The sequence below is a fragment of the Xiphias gladius genome, chromosome 20, assembly GCF_016859285.1.
Source record: "Xiphias gladius isolate SHS-SW01 ecotype Sanya breed wild chromosome 20, ASM1685928v1, whole genome shotgun sequence".
Classification (NCBI taxonomy): domain Eukaryota; kingdom Metazoa; phylum Chordata; class Actinopteri; order Istiophoriformes; family Xiphiidae; genus Xiphias; species Xiphias gladius.
The window spans coordinates 11,033,639-11,053,495 of NC_053419.1; the positions used below are offsets into that span (position 1 = coordinate 11,033,639).

Here is a 19,857-nt window from a genome sequence, read left to right on the forward strand (position 1 = left end):
ATATGGTCATAGCAGGGTTGCGTAGTTGAGGGTGATTCTCTGTTTGCTCTGTGCCTCTCTTGTGGCTTCCCCATCTCTCCGTCTCCCCTAAAAGCGAACACACACACACACACACACACACACACACAACCTACCCCCCACTGTCTCTCTCATCCCCGGAGATGACTTGATGCACATGAATGGGTGTGTCTTGATTGATGGCTTGCGTGACGCTGCTGTACATAATGCCTTGTAATGAGCCGCCGGTCCCCTCTGATGGGCGGATTCCAAGTTAATTATTCATAAACGGAGGGCAGGAGTGAGCGAGCGAAAAGGCTCTGTCGGCTCCTCCCTCTGCTCACAGGGGGGTCATTACCGCACCCATTCCCTACACGCACAAACACACTCTTTCCTACTTTCTGTTCCATTCACTCCCTCTCTTTCTCTTGCTCTTGTTTGCCTTTGAACATATACATACACCAAGAAAGACAACACACACACACACACACACACACTTACACACACATCCATGCAATACCTCCCATTCTATCCCCACAGGCCCCAGTTCCGTTCCCAGTCTGGCCAGACCTCCACACCAGTCATCAAATATTTATGATGGATACATGAAAGCAGCACATGGAAATCAATGGTGCTCATTATATTGTACCTTACCATAGACAGAGTATATAATATGCCTAAGGTTTTTGTCTGCATTTCACCAACTGAGCTGAACCACGTTAGACATTACATGGAGAAGTTGAGAAGCTGAAGCTTTGCATCAAATGAGGAGGAAGGTGCTTAAACCGAGACATTGTTTCAGCCAAGAATGATACTTTAATCACTCATGGTAGAAAACATCTGGTTGTAATGCTGTTTTAATAGCCATAATGGCATAAAACAGTCAAGTAATGTAAGATACCAGGTTTAAACTATCACGTCAGCATGTACCCCCCCCCCCAAAAATTGTTGCTCTGCTGAAGCCTGACGTATGTACACATTACCATCAGTGCAGTATTAGTAACTAAACTTGTTCTGTGCCTTTAGATATCCAAAGAGGGACTCAGGCCTCTGATGGTGCTGATGGTTTAACTTAGTAAAGGACTTTCCCTCGTAATCCTCTGTTCATGTGATGTACAGTTTCAACACAAATTGGATCACTGCAGGATTTGTGTGGGCAAAATGACATTTATTTCATTTATAGATTGCTAGCCTAGTGGCTGATAGTGATATCGGCCACACACGTTTCACAGAATTACTAAGTGTTCATTTTGCAGGAATAATTTGTGATGAATATTTTTTTGCTGCACACAGGGCTCATAATAGCTGTTCAAACAATTAGAAATGTAAAAATAACACTGAGTCTCTAAACATTGGCATGTTGTTGACTTTTCATTGTCAGAGTTAAATTAACACCAATGACTGCAGAGTATGGGAACCACATATACAACATAATATTGGCAGAACAGTTTAAATTTAAGTTCCCAGTAATCTTTTTCCATTATTCAATTGATGCAATGAGAGGAGGAAAAAAACTCTTACCCTCCATTTGTACACACTAGCGAGTAACCTGTGGATTGTTCAGTTGAGGCATGCAGGAGCAGAGCGGCACATGTGGCCCCCAGAGGCCCTGGCCCGACCAAACGATAGGAGGAGACAAACAGAAGCTGCTTAATATAAAAGCGAATAATGGCGCTGCAAAAAATCTCAATTCACTTCCTCACTCTGCTTTGTTTGCCTTTGGGAAAGACATGGTCCTGATGTGACTGCGTGTGTATTTCAAGTAGAAATCATCTGCGCCACTTTCATCTGTCTGCATGTCTTTCTTTTACTGTGTCACAAACGAATCCCCATATACACACATAAACAACAACAAAACACACAAGCGCGGAGATGAACCTTCAAGCGTGTATTCTAAATATAAACATGGATCTTTTGTAAATTCATGCCATTACTTGTGCACACGCTCTCAGCGAGGCTCCTCCAGGAGATGGTCAATATTTAATCTGCGTTCTGTGCTGTCAGCGTGCTCCGCCTCAGGTCGCCATCCTTCCACTTTGGTGCTGCCGATGTTCCGGTCAGCTATTATGAGAAATGGAAAAAGTCACGTTTCTCCTACTGGCTTTTCAATATTATCATCTGATGCGCTGAGACAGCTGGTTTGTTAAGGATGCCTTTTCCTCAGTAGCAGAGCGAAGCAGCAGCATAGGCACATTTTAAATTCATCAGATTACTGATTTGGCAGCAAGCCTTAACTGGAATACTGTATGTCTGCATCCCAAAATGAAACAATGAAACTTAATTAAATTAGAACAAAATGTATCTGTAGGCATTCAGCGAGTGTGGCAAACCATGAATTCAGTGCTAGATGAATAAAGTAATCTGAATAATTCTTTGTAGATCAAAGATCAGTGTTTAAACATCTGATCCAAAAAGAATATCCATAATGTCTTAATTCTCATGCAGGCGAGTCTAAACCTCTGCTAAGGATTTTTGAAGAAAGACTTAAATATGCAGGTTAAACAGATATTTTTGTGTCAGCGTGTTGTTGTAGCTGTCTCGCTTTATCCCTCCACGCCATTCCCATTCACTCCCACACAGTCAGAAGCCTGTAAATCCATAATCTAGCTGTTATCCCTCCTTTTATCTTATCTCTTTATCATGGGATCTATGGAGAAGCGGATTTCCACTGAGGCTTGATGGGCAATGTAGTTTCTTAGTGGGTCATTTCAAGTCCAGTTCACTTACCTGAACGTGAAAACAAATCAAGTAGTTCATGTGTAACACAAAAGAGCTTCATTTATTTATTTTTTTACTGTCCTTTCCTTAAACATTATCACAATTCTGCTGACCCTTCATTTTAATCTGCACGAGTCAGCATGAGGTGCTTTTTGTTTAATAATCCAACCTCATCTACTGCTGCGCTTTCTGTTTAATAATCCAAGCAATAATCTATCCCAGTATAAGAATTTGCTGCTGATTCATCATGATTATCACAGGAGATTTTAGCTTGTTGTGGATAACAATGTTGCTTCCAAGATTCAAAGCTGCACTGTGATATATGCAAAGAACTACATTCTTTGCTTTCCTCTCTGATTACCATCAATAGAAAAAAAAAAAACATGAAGAGCAACTCCATACTACATTTTGGAAGGAGGCAAAAATAGCTGCACTGGGGTCTGTGGGCTGAGAGCTATAGTATACTATAAGTATCTTGAACCTCTGACCACACCACACATCACAGTCAGGTGTGGTCTGTCATAATTGTGACCATAGCTATGTGCCATGCTACATTACTCTTACACAGGGTCTCGAAAAAGCATCGTGTTACCACTAGCTGGCAAAGCCAACCAGATTATTAGACTGGGCTCTTTGAATAGTTGAAAAAGAAGGTTAGCAGATGAGAATATAAATTACACATATATGAAAATAAATAAGTATAAAAATTTATAACAAAAGTCTAATGTGCAGCAGGAGAGCAAATTTGTAACTCAGGTGGAGAATTTTGCCTAATGTCTTTCCTGTAGCACCACCGTGAGGTTGACATTTTTGAGTTTTGGTCAAACGTCATAGCCATTAAAATTTGATATAGATATCTATGGTGTCCAGGCAATGAATCCTAAGGACCTAGGTGGTACCCTGACTTTTCATCCAGTAGGTCCAGAGGGTCCAAAGAACTTATCCAAAGAAATATCTCAATACCTATCTCCTAGTTCCAAATTTCAGTTTTTCCAACACTGTAATTTGGTTTATCATCAAATACATGTAAAACTAATGACATACCCATCAGCCTCAGCTTAGTTTCAGCGTGTTAGCATGCTAACATACATGCCAACACACATCCTAGATATAGACTGACATGACAGCATGTAGATTAATAGAAGCAAAGCAAGATGGCGCCTTGAAAATATCCTCCATTAGTCATTGAAGTCCCAAAACCCAAAGTTTGGAATGAATGATGACTTTCCAGAGACTAATTTCAACATGTCTTAGTCTATGTTGCAACACAAACTGGATCAGGAAATTATAGCAGGATCATAAGGAAGAGGAAGGAATGATGTGAACAGCCTTTCAGTTTTCTTATGAGGAATTTCATCATCTTGTTGTATGTGGACTGACAGATATAGCATCCCAGTTTCCTCTAGCGACAAATGCCAGATAGACAGAAAGCAACTCATCTGGAAGTTATCCATCGCAAGCCACCGTCCTCGCAGGTTTCATTATGTAGTTATTATTAATGAATAATTAAATCCACCACTGGGAATTAGATTTCTATTAGATTCTTATTTTGGGGATCAGAACATGATTGTAATCAGCTGTAGGCTCTCCGTGTGCATGTGTGTGTGCAAGCACACGTACGTCTGTTGTGCGTGTGCGCGAGTGCGCAAATGAAGAGATGCCTTAACAACAGATCACTGATGAGGAGCTGCTTTGGTAACGTGTCACATGGTTTGGTATCTACAGAAAGACAACTGCAGCATGACAACGATTCCATGGGGAGCGACTCTGTCTCTCTCTGGCTTCTTCTCCTCTCTCTCCATTTTCTTTCCTTTCTCTGACACACTCTCTCTTTCATGCTTTCATTACTCTGTCTTTCTCACCTTCTCTACACCCTCTCCATCATGCACAAGCATAAACAGTGAGCAATACTGATTGACCCAGCATGATCCTCCTCGTTGTCCAGTCAGGCTTTGTAAGCACATAAACTTCTCCTACATTTTGCACCAGCTCCACTTCAGTATATTCTGGCAGTGACAGTAACTGTGTGTTCATGATGGAAGGAACAGGAGGGGGAGGGCACCAGGATGAAGATAGGGATGGGATTGGTTCACTTACAACCACTGGATGTATACGAATCCAAGGTGTCCTGTGGAGAAAAATACACTAAATAAAAGTAGTAAAATGTGAATTAAAAGTTTTTAGCAGAACTTGGAGAACAAACCCACTTTTTTTTTTGCTTGGCTGGGAAAGCAGCAGTATATGGACTGTAAAATCCTTTATGTCTGCATATTGTTAATGTTATAGCCCATTAGGTGTCATTCAGTGTGCCTCACTACAAAAAAACTGGCACCCCAGGTGTTGTCAGCTAGCAATGCTCATTCTTAACCATTTTAACTCTGTTAAGTTAAACTTGATTAAATTCATTGCTGTCTATTATATATTCCACTAATTGCATTTGTAATTAAAACAAAATATAAGGTAATTATCCCAAATAAATAGGTGTAATCGAGCTAAATATCCAAGGCAAAGGGGCTGAAATCAGCTTGAAACTTTGAGAATTTAAGAGGAAACTTCAAAAATAAAGCATGTTTGACAGTGGAAAACTAATTATTTCATACAAATCATGATTTGCGCAATCCTAAGAATGGAAATACAGGCAAAAATGAACTAAAATATGTATATACAAGGTCCCTCCTTATGAATCTGTCTGCTGTGTACGATTACAAAATTTCTTTTTATTCTCTTATTTTAACAGTCAACTTTTCGTACCCAACTGTTTTATACCCCGTACCACAAGTAAAACCAAGGTTAAAGGCATGTAAAAGTGATCCATTTACTATAGAGTTGTGTTACTTTTGTCTGCTTCCTCTGTCTGTTCCAAGTCCATCCTTATAACTGTGTTTTCTACTTTGGAAAATGACATCACTGCCCCCTTTTGGCAAATTATAACATTACACATCTCATTACACAGTCTGACGTCAGTAATCAGTCCCATGGTTCCACATATAAGTCTACTGCCTCACTCATTCCTCTGTGACCTGGAAATTGTTGATTATGCCAGAAGATAACAAAATAATTTATCAGGTAATCAGTTTATTATTTAATAAACACTGGTGGGTTGCACACTGAGTAAAGTGGACATTTTTGATGATGGTGCAGCAAGTAAAACTAAAACTCCAGTGTCCCTCACTCTCTCCTCTACTCCACTCTGTTCTTTGCCTTGTGGCCTCCAAGTCTCACACCGTCAGAACAGGATTGGGAATTTGGGAGGAGCGGAGGAGGGATAAAGCTTTTGGATGCAGCCCCGACACAAAGGTTCTGCAAACTAACTGTGTCCGGTCCACAGATCTGTTACAGTGACTCTTAAAAATTCCTTGGCACTGACATTATAGCCACCATGCTGTTGTAGAGATTCCCAGCATTCTCTTTTTTTAGAATATTCATGTTTGACTGCCATCAGCAAGTTGTTGGCCAACTGTTGTGATATTAACACCGAAAGCTTCGTGTTACTGAGTCACCACTGTTGTCTGTTGTCGCCACAGAACCGGCAGCTGCTGAAGGACAGTTTCATGGTGGAGCTGGTGGAGGGAGCCAGGAAGCTGCGACATGTCTTCCTCTTCACTGATCTGCTGCTCTGCGCCAAACTGAAAAAACAGATCGGAGGGTAAGAAACGTGACTTGTTTCGTGTCTTATCCTCATGAAATTAGAGTGACTGCAACAGTGAAATACACCAGAAATACATAGATTGTAGTAGTGGTTGGGCAGTGCAGAAGATGGTTGGATATCTTAAATCTTGCGTCATTACAGTTTGAAATGAGTGCTGCTGACGTGAACATTAAAGTCTCAGCTGAAATCCCAATTCCAGGATTAGAATGAAACCTCTGAGACCTGAATTACATAAAATATCTAAAAACGTTTATAAAAAATAATGTATAACTAAAGCACAGTACAAACATCATCATGAATCAAATTAAAATCCACACAACAGAAAACTTTGCTGCTTGAAGTCCATTTTACTGGTCCTGGAGGCAGCTACGGTACTTTAAAACCTTTAGCTCCTGATTGCTGCAATTTGCGTCAAACTCGTACTCCTTCCCAGAGCCATAACTCAGTCAAATCTAAACACACAGAAATAATACACATACTTTTAAATTCAGTGTGACTTACACTTTGCAAGGATAACTCGTATCTCTGATGTCTGCCGTGAATAAATGTCCTTAAGGCACTTAGAAATGAAGAAAAGAAAAGAAAAGAAAAGAAGCTCCCTAAGCCTTTGGAACTTGCCTGAGAATCATCACGTTTTTCGTTTTCCTCAGTGCCAAAGTAATCCACTTGCTGTTGTCTGTACAGCTGTGGGTTTATTGCAAACAAGAACTGCTAATAGCCAATGCAGCATACTTGTAATGGTGCCAAACAATGTAAACAAGTATAGGCTAAAAGACTATGTGTAACTTAACTAAATAATAAATAATATATTTAATATAGAAACTGCTGTGATGGGTTTCTTAATGTCATCAAAATATTGCAAATTGTAGAACTCATTGTCCTTTAAAGTAAGATTTTCCTCGAGGTCCTGTTAGCGGTAACCACAGTAGTAGCCCTCTCTCTGGCATCATATTACAGCCTGGAGTTGTTGCCCAATTTTCTTATTTTACTTTATATTTTTCTTCTCTTTACACTGTCTCCTTTGTCCCCCCCAACTCATCCTCATTTTTATCCACCTCCATCGATCCGCTCTTCCTTTCATGCCTCATTTACATCCCTCTTTTTTTACTCACCTTCCACCATCCATCCCCTCTCATTTTCCCTTCCTCCTGCCACTGCAGGAAAAACCAACAGTATGACAGTAAGTGGTACATCCCCCTGACTGAACTGACCTTCCAGGGCCCCGAGGAGACTGAACCACTTACCATCCCCCAGGTCCCTGATGAGGAGCTTGACGCCATGAAGGTCAAGATCTCACACCTCCGCAGTGAGATTCAGAGAGAGAAGGTAGCGTGGATGCACACTGATCCAGATCAATGGGTACAGATAGACAGCGGAAGATGTTTCTTCTTGTCAAATACCTTGTTTCACCGGAATCAGTGCAGGAAAAAAGCTTAGCAATCAGTTTGACAACAGTGGATTTTTTAGCTTGTCCTCTGGGTTTCGTACAACTGATTGGACATAGAATTTTTCCAGCCAATGTAAGGTGATCCTCTAATTTGAATTGAAACACAAAAACGGTTTATGAATTGTCAGGTTCTCACACAGCAGCAGTGATTTGCTTCAAGGTTTCCCACACAAACATACACGCACAATCAAACTGTTTTCCCCTCTGTGATTTCAGAGAGCCAACAAGGGTTCAAAAGTCATCGACCGTCTCAGGAAGAAGCTGTCCGAACAGGAGTCTCTTCTCCTGTTGACCTCTCCGAGCATGCCCCTCCGAGTCTACAACAAGAACGGCAAGGTGATGACGCTCTCCATTTTAAACTGCCTCTGTTTCTTCATTCTCTTTTTTCATCATAATTTCTCAGCCCCATTATGCTCCTCTCCCTGCATGCTCCTCTTCTCCATTTTTCATCTGTTTTTCTCATTCCACTGCTTTTTTTTGTCATCCGCCACTTCATTCCCAGCGCAATATCCCCTTGCGGATCTTCCTTAAGATTCATTTTCCTTGATCTGTCTCCTACTCAGACTTTCTTTTGTCAGTATGGAGCTATTGCTTTATGATATCTTACATCTGTTAAAGCTGTCTGAATGAGAATATATGACTGCAGTTTTTAAATGTTGAGTTTGTAAATTTGCACATCCCTCTCCCGAGATTTGGTGATGAAATAACAGCCATTGTTTCTGTGTTTATGTTTCAGAGTTACAGTTTTCTGATTTCGTCTGACTATGAACGTGCAGAGTGGAGGGAGATAATCAAAGAACAGCAGAAGAAATGTAAGTGTCCCAAAAATGCATCCATGTTGAACAATGTACAATTCAAAACAGGATTTTTATTTTTGTTTATTTATTTATTTTTTGTGAGAAAAAAAACAAAACATCTTAGGCATTTGACACATATTTAGCAAAATCTGGATACATTTACATTAGAAACTTCTAACCCAAGAACCTTGTAATGGAGAACAGAGACAACACAGAGAAAACCCACCAAATTTCATGTTCTTTGTGATATACAATGTAATTTGCAGGCTAAATTTATTGTCTTCCCTTAAGGTTTTAAAACATCCTCCCTGACTTCCATGGAGCTGCAGATGTTGACCAACTCCTGTGTCAAACTACAGACTGTCCACCACATTCCACTTAGCATCAATAAAGAAGGTAAGGTACTAAGTTTTGTTTTGAAAGTTTTTTTTTTCACTCAAATGCTGTTTTCCTAAATAAAGTTGTTTAGAACGTTGCTTAAAAAAAGTGTTTAGTGCTTTTAGATGCTGGATTTAGTAGAAACTGAACAGTAACATTATAAGGCTCTATGTATAGAAGTCTGGTTGTGTTTTCATGCTTGCTTGATTTCCTTCATTTTCTGTTGTAAATCATACATCGTCGAGAGAAATTGCCCTGGAAAGAAATGATAATGATAAATCATTGTGGGTAAGATGAGGATGAAAAGTACAAAGAGGTTTAAGCCACATGTTGTATGCTGCACATTGCTGTTTTATCCCTTCCTTCCATGTCTGATTCTGCTCCAAAACAAACAGAGATCTGCATGCTTTTCTAATCCCTCCTAACAGTCTCTTTTTTTTTTTTTTTTTCCCCCCTGCTCGCTGACTGTTTTTCCAGAGGATGAATCCCCCGGTCTCTGCGGATTCCTGAATGTAATCGTCCACTCCGCCTCCGGCCTCAAACAGAGCTTGAGTGAGTCACTCACCTTTAACCTTGATGCACAACTTTTTTTGTGGCCGTGGAGCAGTGGAAAATAATGTTTTATGTTTATGTCAAATTTACTTTCATTTTAGGGTCAACTTTCACATTTCTATTCTTAAATAACTGGCTGGATTTACATTTTTATGTAAATGTATGTCTTTAGCTGCTGGTTTGGTAAATTTACTGGATTGCATACTGAAATTTATGGACATACATGTTTGAAACATCTGGACAAATTGAATGAATTAAGGGCTAATTCCTTATTTGCTGATTTGTTTTCCGGGGATAACATGGAACATTCATCCAGTTCAACTGCTAATGTAAAGCTCTCACAAAGAACACGTCAGTAGCCACACAAATGTGATATATTGTCAATCTCCTCTCTGTCAGATCTCTACTGCACATTGGAGGTGGATTCCTTTGGCTTCTTTTCAAATAAAGCCAAGACGAGAGTGTATCGATACACCACTGAACCCAAATGGAACGAGGTAAGAGAGTGGTTTTAATATAAGCATGCAACTATACATATTCCCATTTGGAATAAAAGGTCCCTGCAGAGTCTGGGTATAGTTTATGCTGCCTGTCGTGTATCTGACATCTGATCCTGTAATCAATTGGCTGTCCATCTCTGAGTAATGAAAAGATGTGTAACAGATCCCACACAGAGCATGTGGAGTCCCTGCAAACACATAGCAAACATATGCAGACCGCGTATGCAGGCAAGCGCACAAACATGTACACATTCATGACACAGCTGGATATGGGAGGTTAGCACTGCAGAGGAAGAGGAGCTTTGAGACACGATCAGTGGATGGGTTCATCGGCAGCACAGTGTTTTTTTTTCCATTGTGACCCAAAGACTCTTTGAGGGTTTTGCTCGGCAAAGTGGAAATAATATCAACTAATGAGGAGCTGCTGGTGATGACTCACATCTGTCCAAATGCTAAGTGAACCAACACAGTGTGGGCCTCAGAACGATGTGCAAACCATATGCAGAGCACTCCCTTACATAATTACAGGCAACGTTGGTCAACTGTGATTTATGGTGAGATGCATGGATCAAAGTATAGGGGTGATACTGATTTTTCTGGAAGCCTAATCTCTGTCATTATCTTTGTCATTCTTGTTGTCATTCCAGTCCCCGTGCTTGTCATTTAATTGCTGAATATTTTTGTACCCCCTTTTTTTTTTGCCGAATAACGTCCTTACAACTGTTTTTTTTTTTTTTTCTCTTCCCCACAGGAGTTTGAGATTGAGCTGGAGGGCTCTCAGACCCTGAGGCTGCTCTGCTACGAGAAGTGTTACAACAAGACCAAGCAGAACAAAGAGGACGGAGAGAGCACAGACCGCATCATGGGGAAAGGACAGATCCTGGTATGACATGATGTCACCCCCCACCGTTTCAGCAGACGCACCATGATTCATTACTGATAGGCAGTTATGTCACCATAAGCATGAAATCCATATTATTGCTCAGTGACTTAGAGTGTACATGATGTAGCAATTGGCTGATTAGATTAATTGCCCTAATATGCACTGGAGGCTGAGGGGTTGGTCAAATGGAGAAAAATGTACATGTCATTGGGTTTAATTTAAATATCAAAAAGTGATTATGTGTCCGTCCCTTTCAGTTAAGATTTACGCACTGAAGCGAAGGAATGTGCAGCAATTTTGATAGATTCACACAAGGCTTTACATTTCCTGCCACTGATCATTTTGCCGCCAGGTTTAGGTGCTCACATCATCCATCACAGTCCAGGGTCTGTAATGGTTGTTGTTATGTTCTGTCCATAAAAATTCTGGTAATACTCTCTGTAAAAAAAAAAAAAAAAAAAAAACATAAACAAACACATACACTGTCCTGAGGAGTCTGGCCATGAGATTGACAGATTGCAGGTTGATAGCAGATTCCGATAGCAGGTGATTTAGGTTGCCAAGATAATGCCAACCTGCAGGATAATGCCAAGTGTCACTCGAGAGAAAGACAAAGATACAGCAGGGAGAGAGAGAAAGATTTAGTGTGAAACACGAGTCTCTGCTTTGATCCTCTGCCACCAAAAACATCCTTCTCTTACTCTTCCGCCCACAACAGGGCAGGTGTGTATCTTTGTGTGTGTGTGCGTGTGTGTGTGTGTGTGTGATTTGGACCCTGATGTAAGTTTGCTTTCGCTTCACACCAACAAAAACACACAACTGGTCCTTTCTTAGTGTCTGAAATACGTGCAGTAGCGTATTTTCTCACAAACAAAAGCAAGAAAAACTGACCGATACAAAAACCCTAGGAAAATGTTTATGACTCCACACTTTTATATGAGATTAAATTAATCGATCATATAGAACAACGGTGTAACGGTATGTCATATACGTATGCACACTACATTCATAACAGCAGTCGTCATTTTGTCCAGTCTGTATCCTACACAGTTTGTTGAAATTGGCGTTGACATCTACAGTAGGACATGTCTCCTCCTTGCTTGTTGTCTGCCACACTGTGAATTACAGTCACATGCTCCACCTAGTGGTGCCTTTGGTAATCCTGTGACATGATCAACTCTTGACAGATGATGTCATTCTAAAGAAGCCACCCAGAGGGCTGAGAAAGTTTCTGCAGAAGCCGCAGTGGCTGATAAATCCCACATTTTACCATGTTGTTTTACTGTTTTACCGCCCCACCACATTGTTAACAGCTCAAACTTATACATCGGTGTATTCTAATGGTTGCTTTGTATGAAATGCTCCCTTCTGTATGTCTAAGAGTGTATGCAAGAATTGAATCTGAAATTATTTTTAACAGAATATTTAATGATTTTTTTTTTTTTTTACATTAGTTCTGACCCTTTGTTTCCTAAATATACAGGCTCCTCTTAAATGCAGGCCTGTCTCCATCTTAATTTGCTGTTTTCTTCTCTCATCTTTTCACACAGTGTTGTAAACTGTCTCCGCTCATAATTTTGGCTTCATTTCAACATTTAATGGGGTTTAGTTTCAAAGATCTGTAATTTATTGGAAAATGAAATGTTAATGTTGCTAAACCTTGGACCACAACAGGCCAGAGCAGATAAAATTGTATTTGTTGGCCAAAAACCTGAGCTTTTAAAACATATTTATCAGGAAGCAAGAGAAGCTCTTTTGCTTTTGCTATTTTTTAGTGGAATGTGATTCTTTGTAGATAAATGGCTCAAAACAAAGAGTGCTCTTAGCGGTGAAAGATTCAGTTATGAGAAACATGATCCAGCTTCGCACGCAACCAGATGGGGCCTAGCTTAGGTAAACATACAACATACAGTATACTGTGTTTGTGTGTGTGTGATTGTTTTGTTATGCGAGATGTGTGTACGTATGTACCCAGCTTTTATTGCCCCAAACGGCATGTCTCTGTAGATTTGAGTTGTTTGTGGGTGTAAAGTTGTCTTTTTAAACAAATTATATTTATTTTTCATGTTTCTAAAAATACAGTAAAAGGGAAGTAACTCGACTGTAAAACTCCCTTTGAAAACATTCCACTTCAATAGAGGGAAAATTTGTCCTTTTGATGCAATTATATTCATATGCACTTCTATGCTAACATAATTGAGCAGTACATAAATAGGGCCACTGTATGTAAAGAGATAACTTCACTGATTCACTTATCAAAGAAAATAAACATTAAAAATTCATGTAGCTGCAGTGGTTGATGAGATAATAGTGAGAATCTCCCTTAATAAAAGATATGAAATTCCCATGATCTGTTTAGATCTGGATCTGTACCAAAATGTAATTACTGTGCCATTGCCTATGGCCTATAACCCTCCCTGTAACCCTCAATTTCAGCTCTTTTATAGCCTGTTAACCAACAAGCAGACAAACAGACAAATAGCTAATAAGACATAACCTTCTTAATGATGATGACCAACACACTCATCCCCCAGCATGATCTAAGGTCATTTGAAATGTCAAAAAGTTTCACTTAAAACAACTTACTAACGATGACCTTAAAGGATCAGCAGCTCTTTGAATGTGACTTTTTCCCAGCATGTGTGCATCATGGTGTGGATGTAATTAAATGTGTTTATAGTTCAAATGAAATAACATATACCGTCCTTTTTTGTGTTGCCTCCGATAAAGCTTGACCCTCAGACTCTCCAAGGCAAGGACTGGCAGAGAACAGTTATTCCCATGAATGGGGTGAGTCCATCACGTTAATTAGACCTTTTCTACTACATTAGTACATTTTCTGTTTTTGTACTGCTTCCCTGTACTTCCTCCCCTCACTGTTCAACAGTTGTCAAATCTGATAGTTATCTGCTGTCTCAAAATACTAATATTAGGCGTCACTGTTTGCTCCAGTACAGCTTTACAGTCTTATTATGGTAGCACATAGCAGTGAGGGATGGTCCAAACTATTTCCAGGATGTGGTTTAGTGGTTGATTTCTCTGTGAAGTCTACACCTGGTTTTAACAAGTGAGGATTTCCTCAAGATCATGGGAAGCTGGAGCAGATGGATTTCAGGCTTGTAGACTGGCTTCTCACTCTGTAAACTTGTTTTAAATGTAAGCCCTTTTTTCCTGTGTCAGATCGAGGTTAAACTCTCCATGAAGTTCACCAGCCGAGAGTTCAGCCTGAAGAGGATGCCCTCGCGGAAGCCTATGGGTGTGTTTGGAGTCAAGATCTCCACGGTGACCAAGTGAGTTGTCATTTAAACACAGCAGATACCTAATTACAGAGTAATTATTTTTCAGGTGGATAAGAGAAAACTTTGGCCTGCTCCTGACGCTAAAGTCAGGGAATCACCAAGGTCAGTAGGATTTGACCAAAGTCATAGTTGTTGAGACATGTCAGTCTGGACCCAAGTATTTAGCCAAGACACAGGCATTGCCATCCCTAGAGTCATGCCGCTAGCGTGGCTAAAAAGCATTTATATTTTACATTATTTACATTATTTAACAAAGCATAACAGACTGCAATATTTTAATTGATTTCCTGCCTTGCAGGCACTCTTTGATTTCCATTTATTTCCTGTGCAATAAAAATCCACTTGCAGAGACTTCACACTTAAATATTCTTTCACTGTGAACACTTTGTTGCTTTAATTTCTTTTCTTAAAGAAGGTAGAAGAAGGAAGCGGAGAGACGGTTGCAGAAGCATGTTGTTGTAGAATTATCTGTGTTTTGCGTGTTTGTGGCCATTGTTATCGCTGATCAGTGACATTAATGAGGATTAAAGATAATAGGCGGGTTAACTAGATTTACCAGCGAAAATCAGTTAGCCTTGTAGACAAAACATTCCAAGAGAAACACAAGCAGCCAGAAGCATTACCAGCCCTTCCAGTAATCAAACCAGTGAAAAAACACAGCTATATCTTGTGCATTTCATCCTTTTTGTCACAATAAACAAAACATGTAGCGCCTCGTCATTTATTTCAGTATTGGTGCTAGTGTTTTAAGTGATATAAAGTGCTTGCTTACTCTTATTAATATTTGTGTTTCTCTCTCTTTAGGCGAGAGCGCTCCAAGGTGCCCTACATTGTCCGGCAGTGCCTAGAGGAGATCGAAAGGAGAGGTATGGAGGAGGTGGGCATCTATCGAGTATCGGGGGTGGCCACTGATATTCAGGCCCTGAAGACTGCCTTTGATACCAGTGAGTACAGCCCTCATCTCTATACAGTGCCTGCTTTGCACAGGTTTTATGTAATAAGGCTTTTAAATCCAAATCTGTTTTGGTATATTTGTTGTGTTGCAACTTGTAAACATGTAAAAGTGTCTGTTAAAATTTAAAGATTTCTGTTAAAATCTCGGTTTGTTCTCCATAGACAGCTCCAATTTTTATTTATCACATTGTACTACACCTTAGGAATATCTTGATAGAAATTGAAAAAAGCTAAGCATTATATTTGATAGACTTGTTTTAAGATCCCCAAGCCTTCAAGGGTGATAGTACTAAGAGATTTTTTAAAAATTGTTTTTGCTTATGTATGTGCAACAAAATGTAATTGTCTCTACAGCCCCTATTGTGGTTATAATACTGTAACTGCCATGCATTTCTAGGGAAGAAAGCTGAGAGGATATATTGACCATCACTGCAAGGAAGTCCTTTTTCTAATCTGTCTATCTCTGTTGATCAGGTGATCATTATCATAGATTTGTGAAGTTTGTCGAGACGAGGCGTTTTCCTCTGGTGTGAAATGATTAACCAGACTTACAGACTAACTCATTTTTGAACCTGCATTTGCATTACGTGTGGGGGTATGTGTTGATGAATGAACGGTATCTTTTGTGTGAGTTGGTGAATTTTACTTCTGATTAGATACTGACAGCTCTGCGGCATGGCGACCGCCTGCTTGTGCCGAGGTGTGTCCCTGCCTTCCCTGTGTCACCTTCCTTTGTTGTTGCACGACCTCCTGCCTTCATGTCGTTGTCGTCTCCTTCTCCTGCAGATAATAAAGACGTGTCAGTGATGATGAGTGAGATGGACGTCAATGCCATCGCTGGGACCTTGAAGCTGTACTTCAGAGAACTGCCAGAACCTCTTTTCACTGATGAGCTCTATCCCAACTTTGCAGGCGGCATCAGTAAGTCAATGGGCTATTGACATAATCTACACATCACACAGCTTATTTTCAGTTAAATAAACAATATAGCAAACTAATTATTAAAGCACTAATTATTAAAGTAGCAGCTGCAAGGGTTGCTCAACAAAAGTCCGTCTTTTACAGGGTATGTAAAAACTCCTTTTTTTTTCTTTCTGTTTTTCAGCCCTGTCTGATAGTGTTGCCAAAGAGAGCTGCATGCTGAATTTATTGCTGTCGCTGCCCGAACCCAACCTGGTCACATTCCTTTTCCTTTTGGATCACCTGAAGAGGTATGAACAACTAAACGCACATGGGCTTGCATAAAATGAAGACATGAATGTGCACACACGTGGACAGAAGAAATAAAACCCCTGTGGACACATGCAGAACAGCATGCCATAAATACACTGGATATGCATTTAATGGCAGTCACACAAAACACGTACGTTAAGATTCCAGAAAGATTTTAATGTCATTGTTGTCTCCCAATTATAAATGTCCTTATAATATTTCAACTTGCAATTTAGTGCACTTTGTCTCAGTATCACTTCAGTTTTCAAAATGGTATACTGTGGTGTGCAGTATTCATGTTGATGCCCCGGTTTACCGATGCTGCTTTTACACAGTTAAAGCAGAAGCAGTCACTATTGTGGGATGTCATTCAACTGCAACAGCAAAATGTCTAATGGTTACCATGGTGACTTTGAATTACAAGAGGCTCAAACATGAGCAGTAACAATGCATGTACCTCTGATTCAAAGCATAACATGAGTATGTGATGGATGGTTCAAGGTTATAGCTTGATTATCAAGAACGTTTCCACTTAAAATATGTATTGGAGCAAGCAGGAGATTGGAAACTGTGAAGTAGGAAACAATTTATGATATTAAATGGTGAAGACTGTCCATCACAATGTCCCAGAGCCCAAATCAGGCCTTCAAATACTTTGTTTTGTCCAACCAACAGTTCAATACAAAAACGGATTCACTTTGCATTTATATAAAGCAAAGAAAAGCAGCAAATCCTCATATTGGAGAAGCTTTAGGTAGCAAATGTTCGGTTAATAGATAACTGAAATGATTAATGAATAAAACTGTTGTTACATTTTCGCAACGTTTCACCGGTAGTAGACACTAGTAAATGCCAGAGGTGGAGCAGTTAATGGTCATTCAGTGAACTTAAGACAGCGAGCGTCGACCGTGCTGTCACCTACATTGTCCCTAAAATGTCAATGTAAAATAAGCCGGGCATGATTTACTTTCAACAGAATGAGACTGAATCCTTCCTAGAGTGGACAACTGTCCTTTCCTATCCCAAGAAGTTTTCTTCTGCAGGAATTAAGACGTTTAGGGTTTCTGATATTCACATACTCGCACACTCAACACACAGATCCTTCAGTGCACATTAACATCCCCTACATGTGGTCTTGTCCTCTACATACATCATTAATGGACTTGGCTGTCTTCCTATCCCCAGGGTGGCAGAGAAAGAAAGTGTCAACAAGATGTCTCTCCACAACCTGGCAACGGTGTTCGGGCCGACTTTGCTGAGGCCTGCCGAGAAGGACAGCAAGATCCCCGCAAACCCCACGCAACCCATCAGCATGGGGGACAGCTGGTCCCTGGAAGTTATGGCACAGGTGATACTCACAGATCCCCCTCTGTCGGTTCCCGCTGGCATTTTATCTTTGAATTTTCGCAAAGCTTTTTCTGCTAATTGCAAACCACATGATGGAAATTTGTCTCCCTCCCTTTTTTTTTTCAATGTCCTTGCAGGTCCAGGTGCTGTTGTATTTCCTCCAGCTGGAGACCATCCCCACTCCGGACAGTAAACGACAGAGCATCCTCTTCTCCACTGAAGTATAGAGCTAACAGGGGCTGTGTCCACCTGACACTTTGACCATAAGGGAGTGAAAACGAGATGGACCTTGGCTCAAAGTGAGCCTATAGTAGTATGTTTTTTGAATTGACTGGCCAGATTACATTGGACTCTTGCAGCTGGGAAGGTTTGTATCTGGCGATGCCTGTCCCGCTTGAACACAAGAGGGCGCCATTGGGCCTCTGAAGCTCGGAGGATGTGAAGGTCGTCTGCATTCATACCGCGCATATTTAGTATGAGCCCTTGTACCTTCAGTGATGTCGTGGGTACATCCGCCATCTACATCTCTCCACCTTGCCCTCTGTTGGTCTTAACATTGAACCTTTACAGATTGTAGACAGTTGTGGTTCATAAGTCAAGATGTTAAAAGAGAATGAAACATGTCTTTCTTGATTCGTGGAATTAGCTTGACAACAAATCAGAATTTCCATGTATCTTTGTGTTTGGGCATTGTTCTCTATCTGTGTTTTTTTTTTGTTTTTTTTTTGGACAATCATCAAGTCAATACTCCTGCAAAATGCTTTTATCCATCTCAAACATTGCTTCATTTCCTTTTGAGGAAAATTCTAATTGTGTCTTACATAATCTCAGTGCATTGTTTCTGAGAAGAGGAGAGGAGACATTTGTGCTGTTTGTTGTGAGTTTTTAGTGAACATCCAGAGCTGCCATGTTACTGGCTTTTTCCCCTTTGTCTTACAAAAGCCGCAGGAAGCAGACACCTATATGTTCAAATGTTTACAACAGAAAAAAAAACCTGGTTGGAGTCAGGGACAAACGCTAAGGCTTGAAGAAGGACTCTAAGGAAAAACGGAACCTGATGATTAGAAATAGACTGCAATCTGACTCCCTGCAGTTTCTCTAACTACAAAAGAAAAATTCCTCTATTTGTGTTCTTTGTGTCTCAAGGTAATCTTCAGCATAAATACCCAGGAAGCAATATATTTTCTAACATAGGATTTGTCTGTGTTCATATCTTTGCTGACAAAATGTCCTTCCTATTGTAACATAGGACAGCTTGCCAAATTAACATGTCGTTTGTTTCTAGGACAAAAGCAAGCAGTTGTATTTACAGATACGGTATGTAAATAATCTTAAAGTTGTATTTTTTTTCCTTTTTGTTTAACAGTATAATCATTGTTGCTATTAATGTAATTTATTTTCAGGCCAGGGGGATAAATTGGTTTGTTTTTTATGTGAACTTTTTGTGTTTGATTAAGAAAGTGGTAGTACTTAGCCTTGACTTCAAGTCTTGCGGTAAATAAGCAGGATTTAGCCTTGATCTTATAGAAACTACTCAGCTGTTCTGTCCAGCCTATCAATTACTAATTTAGATATTATTATGAAGGTAACACACACATTGTAGTTTCATACTGTATGCTGCTGTGGAAAAGGCACAAGCTCTTTAACTGCTGGGTGTTCCTCAGCAGAACGTCTCGCATCCAGAGACCATCGCCTGTCTAGTGTAGACATTATGCAATGTCATAATACAGCACATACACAAACACACACACACATATGGCATTGTCTCGTTTGATCTGTGGCTGCAGAAGTGCACTCATGCAATGTTAGAACTACTGTATTACAATCCAAGTGACCTGAGCACTCAGCATTTATGTCCAATGAAGAGCATATCTGTTGGTTTAATGAAGGAATCTTATTTTTTTTCATCTTCTCCTGATATCTTTTTTTTTTTTTTTTGTATTTCTATCATGCACTCCAGTGTCCTAATAATTCACTGTCCCATTAACTGTTCTCCATCCTGTCAAACCTGAAGGTGTCCCAACTCAATGGCCAAGTTAAGAAAAGCTCTTTAGATATTATGTTGATACTAAAACGACATATTTCTAAATTTAATATCTGTGTCCTTGATTTAACATGCAGGCA

At 40.0% G+C, this 19,857-nt stretch overlaps 1 protein-coding gene across 1 annotated transcript in view; it reads left to right on the plus strand.

The window, feature by feature from the left end:
- Positions 1-18,880, plus strand: part of bcr (BCR activator of RhoGEF and GTPase) — an 84,108-nt gene extending 65,228 nt beyond the window's left edge. The window contains exons 9-23 of the mRNA XM_040157644.1: positions 6,240-6,361; positions 7,525-7,690; positions 8,028-8,147; positions 8,548-8,623; positions 8,900-9,004; positions 9,464-9,538; positions 9,938-10,035; positions 10,790-10,921; positions 13,652-13,711; positions 14,102-14,211; positions 15,025-15,164; positions 15,961-16,095; positions 16,280-16,385; positions 17,572-17,734; positions 17,871-18,880. Of these exons, the coding sequence (XP_040013578.1) occupies positions 6,240-6,361; positions 7,525-7,690; positions 8,028-8,147; positions 8,548-8,623; positions 8,900-9,004; positions 9,464-9,538; positions 9,938-10,035; positions 10,790-10,921; positions 13,652-13,711; positions 14,102-14,211; positions 15,025-15,164; positions 15,961-16,095; positions 16,280-16,385; positions 17,572-17,734; positions 17,871-17,960 (1,698 nt within the window). The 3' untranslated portion in view covers positions 17,961-18,880. The remainder of the gene's footprint in view (positions 1-6,239; positions 6,362-7,524; positions 7,691-8,027; positions 8,148-8,547; positions 8,624-8,899; positions 9,005-9,463; positions 9,539-9,937; positions 10,036-10,789; positions 10,922-13,651; positions 13,712-14,101; positions 14,212-15,024; positions 15,165-15,960; positions 16,096-16,279; positions 16,386-17,571; positions 17,735-17,870) is intronic.
- The last annotated feature ends 977 nt before the right edge of the window (positions 18,881-19,857 follow it).